At 29.6% G+C, this 10,067-nt stretch overlaps 1 protein-coding gene across 1 annotated transcript; it reads left to right on the forward strand.

Moving 5' to 3' along the window:
• Nucleotides 1–1,753: 1,753 nt before the first annotated feature.
• On the forward strand, nucleotides 1,754–7,941 carry LOC124532179. The gene is made up of 2 exons (XM_047106915.1): nucleotides 1,754–2,012; nucleotides 7,470–7,941. Exons 1-2 carry the CDS (start codon nucleotides 1,808–1,810, stop codon nucleotides 7,745–7,747), a joined length of 483 nt encoding a protein of 160 aa, XP_046962871.1. The 5' UTR covers nucleotides 1,754–1,807; the 3' UTR covers nucleotides 7,748–7,941.
• Nucleotides 7,942–10,067: the final 2,126 nt, after the last annotated feature.

A 10,067-nucleotide genomic window follows, 5' to 3' on the forward strand; every position in this document is an offset into this window, starting at 1 on the left:
CGACGACTTAATTGTAGTATTATTTATTTATTTATTTAAGTAAAAGAAACATTAAATATTTTCAAAGAAATTTTGTTTTTAATTTTATTGCGTCATGTGCAGCGCTATCTTAGACAATTATAGTTTGATCTAAAATTAAGTAGATCCTAAAGGTCAAAATAACATATTAACATTTTCTAATACGTATATTAATAATAAATAATAAGTGATACAAAATTCTAAAGAAATTTTGTATTAGTTTAGTTAACATGTTCAGGTCAACTAACCAAACAATATAACTAATATGCTTTTCATATATACATATAAATTTGGATAAAGTTTATAATTTCAAAATATACGTTTTTCAATAGACGTTTTACAGCCAAAACTATAAGCGGCATGAAAAAACTATTAAACATAGATACAGTAGCCTCGAGATATACTCGAATGTGTAACTTTAAATGGTTTAAAACAAATGAATACCCAGATTTATAATAAAAAGTAGCCAATACGTTATTCAGTCGTGTAATATCGTATGTTATATTTATTTAAGAAAGGATTTATAGTATTCATTTATAGCATATCGTTGCTATTTATACCTCCAATGCACTTTACGATCCGTTGAGCGTACGGTATCTTAAGCGCTGATCAAACTCTAACGATTTTTTTAAATATAATAACAATATATATCTATATTATTCAAATGAATCTCGAATTATATTTATTAAATATGTTTATTATTATGTTTCACCTACTATATATATTATCGATATCATAATGTAAAGAGTAACGTAACTATTTAAAATATCTTGAGTTTTTATACGATGCACACAAACACACAACTCCTTAATTTACTAGGTACTTTAAAAGGTTATCTATAACATTATTGGTATATAGGTTATTAGTGTTATGACTTCCTGTAGCACAACATTGTATGACCGTTAACTTTTTAATTCATAACCACAGTTGCTTTCACAAACATTATTCTGATCAGTTGATTATATATGTTCCGATCACGTATAACAGAGGCAAGCGTAACTAAATATGTTGGTACTATGAAATCCCAGTCGTAGACCGTTGATAGAGGTCACGTGATATAAACCAGTCAAGCGGCTGGTTTCTAACCAGTTCTATACAAGAACTATAATGATAACCTATCCCTTAAATCGGTACTTTTTTTAAAGCATAACCGAGCGTGTAGCTAGAAAACCATTAGACATATTAGTGTTAAATAAAGTTTTATAGCTTTCCTTTTTTTAATTATATTTGATCCTTTATCAGAATTTTTTTTTCAAATAAAGTTACAGTAGTGACTTAATTTAAAAAATATAATAATAGCAGAATATTGGAAAGGCCAGATTTCGAAGAATTACTGTTATATCGATTTTCCTCTCCAGTTAAGCGTGAAGCTTGAGTTGATGGAGTTGATACCACATTAGCTCGAGAGGTCAGGATCAAATCTGCGGCTTTCACATGAAGCGCATACCTTTGAGCCATTAAGGTAAAAATATTATTTACACGCATCGCTTTTTTTCATTTAATAATTAAAAAAAAAAAAAAACTACGATACAAAAGCAGCCTTTGAAAAAAAATACGAGATTTGTAAAATCTAGCGCTTTACGTAAGCATATATTTTTAAATAAAGAAAACATATTGAAATAAACTGAACGAAATTACTTTTCCTTTTAACTGTTTTATTGTAAAAGTAGACGAAATGGAAGTTAGAGAGAAAACATTACAAGTAAGTCGTTGATCTCGATCAGGATGATGTATTATTCAGTATCAAGGAGGGGCGCGTGCGCAGTGCATTGACTAAGTGACCGTCAGAATGAACGCACCGAGCGTACTTTGTTTTATTTACTTCCTCACATTCGCAACCCTTTCGAGCACAGAAGAATCAAATGTAAAAAACTCCTCTGATGTGAAACAATTTGAAATATATGATGGTGTGTACGTGAAAATACCGGAAAAAAATGACGCTAATAATAAAATTATGTCCCTTGAAATCAATGAAAACAAAAATGAAGAAACAGGTAAGCCCTATTTTATGTATTAGTACGATCTCTTTGCACAATCTAACTAGCTACTCTATATATGTATAAACAAAAACAAGTTAATACTTTATTATTAATATAACAAAAGTTGATTTGTTTTTACCGGTCAGATTTTGCAAATTATTATAAGTATTTGATAGATTTTTTTAGTTGGTGTATAGAATATTTCATATTACACTATTTATTTGAAAACACCAACAAGTAGTAGGTACAACAAAAATACACAGTAAAAAAGTCATAATAAGTAAATGGGTGCCTACTTTTTTAAAGGTGTTCTAAGATTACTTGGAAATTAAGATATAAATCAACATTGTAAAAAGTTAATTGATAAAATAAAATTAATAAAAATAAAGAGACAATCGGAAAACAGTCTTAATACGGTTTTATGTCAAAATGTTAAAAATAAATTAAATTAAGCAAAATTTTTAGAGATTATAAAATGTCATAATCAAAATAGAAAGTTTGAATTATACATAGAAATATTAATTTTCAGTTTGTATGTATCGTCTTAAAACCAGTATAACCATTTGGAGTTACTGAATTATTATAGTCTATGAATTATAATTTATATACACTATTGTTTTTTTCTTAAAACAAAGTAAATTATCATCAAAAATGTGTCTGGATAAACCGTTGGATTATTTTCGTTCTTTTTATTATTATGTAAGGAAGTTGCTGTTTTGTACATGCTGTTGTAGTTAATAATTAATCTGTTTAGTCTGGGGATAGACGACCATAATGTGAATGAGCAAAATTTCGACAAAAGATGTGTAAGTAGATGCTTTGAAGGATCTAGAAGGAGCACGAAACATTATTGTCGACAACCATTTTCGATTCAATTGAACCATTGACTAATTTGAACATAAATGAGTTGTCTAGAACGCGTCTACGGTTTTGAAGCGAAAGGAGTTTGAAAAATGATATAACTATTAAAACGGAGCATGAATGTATCACAACCGTTATAATCTAATTTAATCGCTATACCATTCAGCTGAGAATCATTTTTGTGCAGAATAGCCGAAGGCGAATCAGATTAGAATCGGAAATGTATCGTACTCGATATAACTTAGTAGAATTAGCCTCTTCTTATCTGTTTCATCGAAGAGAAAAGTTACCGTGACCATCATTTGTGTGTTTACTGAGGTTTAAAAAAAAAGATACAGTATTTAACAAAAAAAACATTTGTTTAAACTTTTTATTTACGTAAGAATCATTAAAGTTCTTAATATGACTTAAAAATAGTTACTGTATGTGCGACCGCGTGACTAGAATGCTTGTCCGTGAAAAGATGCATTTCTCCGTTGAATCGCAATTCGTAACTCTGTGCACAAAACAAACCATTCCTTCTGTCACCAGAAGAAACAATAGGGCAAGTGACACTTTTAATTAAGCTTTTTGCACTACTACTTTAGGGTCCCAAGTATTTCAACAGCAAACCGGACAAAAACATAATTTTTTGGATCGTTTGATGGTCGCTTCAAATTTTAACGCAGCAGGTCCCGCTTTTAATATTGTTTCTCTGATATAAGACCAGCATGTAACGCATTTAGCGCTAAGCATGCCACATTACCTTCCTCGTTCCCAGGGAACCAATGTCAGTCCATCAGATCTTTTACCATCATCAGGAAAAATTTCATGGGGCTCAGTAAGATCAGGAATATTGATGGTGGCAAGAACCCTTTTTATGTCATTAACGTTTTATATTTCTTTTAAATATACACATTATTATATACTGAGACTATATTCTACCCGCTACACAGTGCTATTCTGTTCTCTCTTCTTACATCACTCGTGATATGTTAATACCGTTTTACGGTGATGATTTAATGCGCTTGTTCTCTCTAAATGTTATAATTACTTTCTCTAAATGTATTAATTCACTTTGTGACATAACTCTATGTGTTCGCCGGCTTATGTTCTTAAAATACAACTCAACAGTTTCTAAAAACATGAATAATTATCATAAATTATATAGTACAATCGTTTTCGACAGTTAATCATAGGAATACTTTAGCTTAGGTATGCGCAGTTCTTATGTAATGCTATTATGTATAATTCATCTAAATAGTCTGTATGTTTGTGTTATTATCTTATTAAAAAGAATATTTTATGTTTTTACGATTAAACATGATTTTTTTTTTATTGTTCACATACTCCTGTCGAGGTATAATACGCATGATACATGATTTAGGTATTAACAATAAATTAAGCCGACAATAGAGTGAGCGCGCCTACCATAGGTCAATTAATTTATTAATTTCATTAAATACTTTATTGATAAACACATGAATACATAAGAGAAACGAATAATATTTGACAAATGGTGTGCAAAGGCGACCTTATCGCTTATAGCGATCTCTCACAGATAATAAATTTATTGATGTTTGAGTCTTGGAACGAAAACAGGTAGATAATTACTATAATTTAAAAATATTGATGCCAAAGTATAATAATAAACTACTCATAACTGAATGCTAATAAAACATATAATAATATAGTATATATTATATAATCATTATAAAAATAGATATACATAATTATAAACCATATATTATTTTATATTTGCATACGTTATTTAGATATGAATAGATAATATATTTTTCAACCGATGCTTAAAGATGGACAAGGATTTAGAATGCCGTATATCAGTGGGTAGTGCATGCAACTAACGTTTTTACATTCATTGCATGTTAAAGTTGTTACATTTCACGCTATATGAATTATAAAGAAAGTAGTGAAACTGTTCCAGATTTAATAAACATCAGTTATTTTAAGACCTAAATTATATACATAGAGATAGATGCTGTGTGATCACCAATAGAAACGATCAAGGCCCACTCACACAGGCACAATTGTTTTAATCAACTTCGATTTTTTTTTTTCGTATGACTGAAAACTAACTCGTATACACAAAATAATAATACGTATTAACATGTAATGATCCTTTCATTTTACTTTCTTCTTTCTGTGAGTCTTTTAATAATTTACTTAATACATTTCGAGTTTTGTTTTTCTTTATTTTACTCCCGTTGCTGACAATCTATGTAGCGTTAGAAATAAATTCGTCGTTAAATTTTCTTTTTTTTAATGTATGTCTTTAATAACATTTTGCGTAACAGTAATAGTGTTTTTAAGACGAATCTTTTGCTTTACGATAAGTTAAAGCATTCGATTATTTTTATGTCAAGATAATATGCAAACAGTTTCGAGATAACCGTCACAATTTAGTTCCGGCTTAATCTACCCAGTCTTTAGAGATTTCCATTTGATAACACTTATCTTCTGAACTAGCTTTATCTATTCACGGGGTGATGTTTTTATGAATATTTATTTGAACAAATTACAAACTCAGTGTAAACGTGTGTACAGGATAACATTCTATTCATTCTGTTATTTAAATAAGTTAATTTATATCTCTTAAAGAACTTGCTGTAATTAATTTAATGTTTGTAATTGAACAAAGAGTCAAAGATGTACAATTTAGAATTGTTCAAAGAGTTATTCTCTCAGAAAATAAAATTTAGAAAATTTAATTGCTAACGAGTTTCATGAAATACCAATCGTTTACGCGCTACCGCGGGACGAGCGCCGAGACGGTACAGAAAGAGATAAATTATTTAAGAATTGTAAACACACAACAGAAACATTATAATAAATATCTTATATTAATGATTGTAAGGCTTTTTTATCTAAAATCTAGTTATAGTTGAGAATGTTTTTTAAATAACATTAGAACACCGCGATTCAACAACAAAAAACTTTAAAAAAATATTTTTCTATTCATAGATATACCATGTATGTGCGTTTACAAATACTTATATGAAAAAACATGTTGTAACGGAGCACTCTTTGATCAGATACCCTTTAAATTTGTAATACAAAACAAAGGTTTCATCCAAATAAGTGATGATTAGAAAATTTGTAGCATTGTGTTTAACGGATTATAATAAATACTCCAGAAGATAATTGCTACACTTAAATTTTACTTTAAAATACGATTAAAATATGGCTGCCTTTCAAAACTCTTTTGTTCACACCGCTTTTGTTGAATGAGTATTTAACGTATAATACCTGCAATGTTAATAGAAAAGCGCATATTAAAAAGCAATATACAATTTCCATCGAGATAAAGTTGTAGGAATTGCAACTACACAGCTTATTCATCGTTTTATTTTTAACGTAAAAGTTTAATCTATAATATTTAAAGTAATAACTGGAGTGTTGAATAAATAATTGATAATTTAAACTATAAATTGGGGATGTTACACACGGATATATAGTAATATTTTACCGGTTTCGGACACGTTTACGGATACGAAATCATTTCGGTTTATCCAAACAGCCACAATCCTTATGAGCTCGAGAAGGCTTTTTTTTGTATCGTGCATATAAACGTTTTGAACCCATTGCAATTAGTTTACGCAAATACCAACCACAACATAATAAAATAGTATATATATATTTAACACTGTGCCAAGTATTTTAGTTCAAACAAACAGACAACTAAACAACTAAACAACTAAAGACATGATGTTTTGTACCATACTAAATAAACTTTGGTCATTAAAATGATCATTAATGTTTTCAAAACAACAAACATTTCCTAATAATCTCATATTATGATATATTTTGAAACTAAAATCTATTATAGTCAACAATTTTTACACTAATCGGATATGCATTTTTTAAGTTCTACTAATCATGAAAAAACCAACCTCTTTATTGTTTTTTAAAGCTTAATAATATAATTTATAAACTTAATATATATAACGCTTACAATGTTCAAATAATTTCGGCAAATGGAATTTTCAATAACTTAATATCGAAACATTAACATTAAAAAGGTATCATTTACATTGTGCAACGGCTATCTTTATAAAGTATAATTGAATGAACAGACATTGAACTATTCTATTATAAAAGTAGTTGAAACATCTGCGAACCCGCGCGTTTCATATCAAATTTTAGACACAAACTAATAGAAATAATAACAGTCTAAAACTATTTCGTTGGACTTAAAATACAAAAGTTTTTGTGCAATCGTAATTCGTAGCTCAGTAATTCAGCACGTTTCTAGTTTTACCGAATAAAAAACCGCACGGAATCATCATGTTGGTAATTATTTGTAAGAAAGTGTATCTCTGCTAGGCTAAAAACATAAATATACAATGAAATAAACATTGAAAAACGCGTTACTAAGAACACAAAAAGATAATCAATGGCTCATTCTTATCAAGATGGGGTCTAGTAATGTTCCTACACAAAGGACAAAAAGGATTGCAAAATAGTTATCGATAGTTTTATAAATTCACAAATCTAATATTTTTTTTCATTTGTTGTATTGTTGTACTTCGCTAGCAAGCTCAAGCAAGCTGAATGACGAGATCAGTACATGAAAAAATTCATTCAATTAAATAGCGTTTCTTTCACTTTCAGGTCGCGGAAAACAAAAGAAGTTGATGCAAAGGCTTCTGCCTCTCTTCATCATGCCGTTTGTACTTCAGTCAACCATCGTACCATTATTCTTGGGAGTGCTCAAGTTCATGCTGTTCAAATCTTTGATGATCGGAAAGTTGGCTTTGGTTCTTATTATAATAAATGCCTTTAAGAACAGTAACTCTTTCAAAGGAAGGCAGGACGAAGATATAGCAAAAATACATTACGGTTACCATGGACACGGAATGGATGAATACGGATCATATTTCAACTCGTAAGATTTACAGATATTAATGAAGTCGTTCCTTCAACAAATTGCAGATGGCCAAAGATTTTGAAAATATACTTACGCAATAACAATAAGAACTCTACCAATCTTTTAAGTTATGTTTCATTCCATTTAAGTATTTAATTTAAATATAAGAAAAAAACATATAAATTACATTTGAGAAGGCCGTCAAGCAAACAGTTACGTGTAGGTTCACACGAAAAAATATGATATATTGTAAGTGTAATTTAAATTAAACAACACATTGCGGGTTATGTACGTGTTAGTTTAATGATGAAGTCGAGTGTTCTGTTAAATTCCTCTGTTAGTGAAAGTCTTGCTTGAAAAAGATAATTTATTGCCAATTATAATAATAGTGAATTAATATAATAAATATAGTGGAGATATAAAGTTGTATTTCAATTATTCTGCAACATGAAAACTTCGGAAACAGACTTCATATTTCCTAGTCAGTACCTACGTAACATGAAATTAATAAATAACATAATAAGGAAATATAATAGGTAGTATCTGTTTGTCGAGTATTCGAAATGGAGCGAGGAAGTTAGTTTTAATTGCTTACAATTACATTCACTCATACGATGCAAAACGAAACGGAAACGCAGAATAAATGTAAAAAGCATAAAAATGCAATTATTAAGCGTAAATTTTGTGCTTTCCATTTTTTACACAGCGGCTGCAATCCATGCGAAACTGGTGGGTATAAGCATGCATCTAAGCATAATTTATATGCTTATTACGAGTGATACAGTTACTCTGGTATGTTATCGGCTAATTGAAATGACAGTTCGTAAAGACATCGTGATCTAGCTAGATTATAAGCTGTCGAAAAATTATAAACGGCGCATACTCTTTTTGATAACGTTAGTTATAACGTACCAATTTGTGTTAAATTAAAAACACGCAAGTCTTTCACGAACCGAACTGAATTTTTCCATTCAATTCTCCATAGCTATTATGTTTTACGTTATGACCGAAAAGATTATAGCCTAGTATAAATTAGATTTGAATGCGTTCACAAATATCCATTCACAATTCTCTTGTATAAACCTAGATAGATTCTAAATGAACGATTCCTTTTTATTGCGATACTGACTTACAACGTATACTTGACATATTATACATACACTTTAAATGAATTTTGCGAATAAGTTATATTTCATTTTAAAACAAACGACAACAAACGAAGTAATTCAAGCTCTATAATGAATTCAATTTGCTGTTTTGAAATAAAATAAATTATATTTTATAATTTAGTTATTAAATATAAAATCAACTAGAGTAGAAATTTACCTAGGTCAAATTAGATATTTTCCTGTTAAAAATCTAATCTTTACGTCTGAGTCTTAAGAGAAAACATTTATACATGGTCTTGTATATATTTTTGCTAAATTTAAGAACTACTTTTGCTCTTATCAAAATTCGATGAAATTTGTATTTAAAGATACATGAATACCAATTGTTTGTAGCTAAATTGATATAACTATAATGATTGCGTATTTTTGTAACTGTAATCAACAATTTCGTACACAACATTCGATAAGGTAAGGATAAAGGTAATAAATAAAACTGTAATGAATCCCTCAACCAAAGTTACATAGTTTAGGCACATTCACTGCAAACCTTATAATAATATACATATAAATACTTTAAATACCTATATAAATTATATGTGTCATCGCTTAAAATGTTGCATATTCGTTCTGTACAAAATTGACACTCTGATAACTACTTAAGTTCGTTCGTCTTAACGACTTTTCCAAGGCAAATAATCTCCTTCCAATATATATTTTTTTATGCAATAGGTTTGCGGACGAACATTTCGGCCACCTGATAGTAATTGGTCACCATCACCCATAGACATTGACGCTTTAAGAAATAATAACTATTCCTTACATCGTCTGTGCGCCACCAAGCTTGGGAACTAAGATGTTATGTCCCTTGTGCCTGTAGTTACACTGACTCAGTCACCCTTCAAACCGGAACACAACAATACGGCGTACTGTTGTTTAGGGGTAGAATATCTGATGAGTGGGTGGTACCTACCCAGGCGGGCTTGCACAAAGCCCTACCACCAAGTAAATGCTTAGCGGCTATTGAAATTTCTTGCCAAAGCCCAACGTTTTTTACTAACCCGACTAGGGATTTCAGTCGGGGACTTATAAATCACTAGACGAGGCAGTTAATATAACACATAAATTTATTATAGATAGGTTTTTTTAAACCGCTATTATTTTTAACTAAATTTAAATTAGAATGGTAATGTTATTATATATATAATTTATATACTATTAGGTTATTCTAGAATT

Source organism: Vanessa cardui, chromosome 8 (assembly GCF_905220365.1).
Source record: "Vanessa cardui chromosome 8, ilVanCard2.1, whole genome shotgun sequence".
NCBI classification, from domain to species: domain Eukaryota; kingdom Metazoa; phylum Arthropoda; class Insecta; order Lepidoptera; family Nymphalidae; genus Vanessa; species Vanessa cardui.

What these genes read in the sequence shown, in the direction of transcription:
- LOC124532179 (XM_047106915.1), top strand. Translation starts at nt 1,808, where the DNA reads ATGAACGCACCGAGCGTACTTTGTTTTATTTACTTCCTCACATTCGCA. An exon ending in AAACAAAAATGAAGAAACAG is followed by an intron (nt 2,013 to 7,469) that starts GTAAGCCCTATT and finishes TTTCACTTTCAG; the next exon opens with GTCGCGGAAAACAAAAGAAG.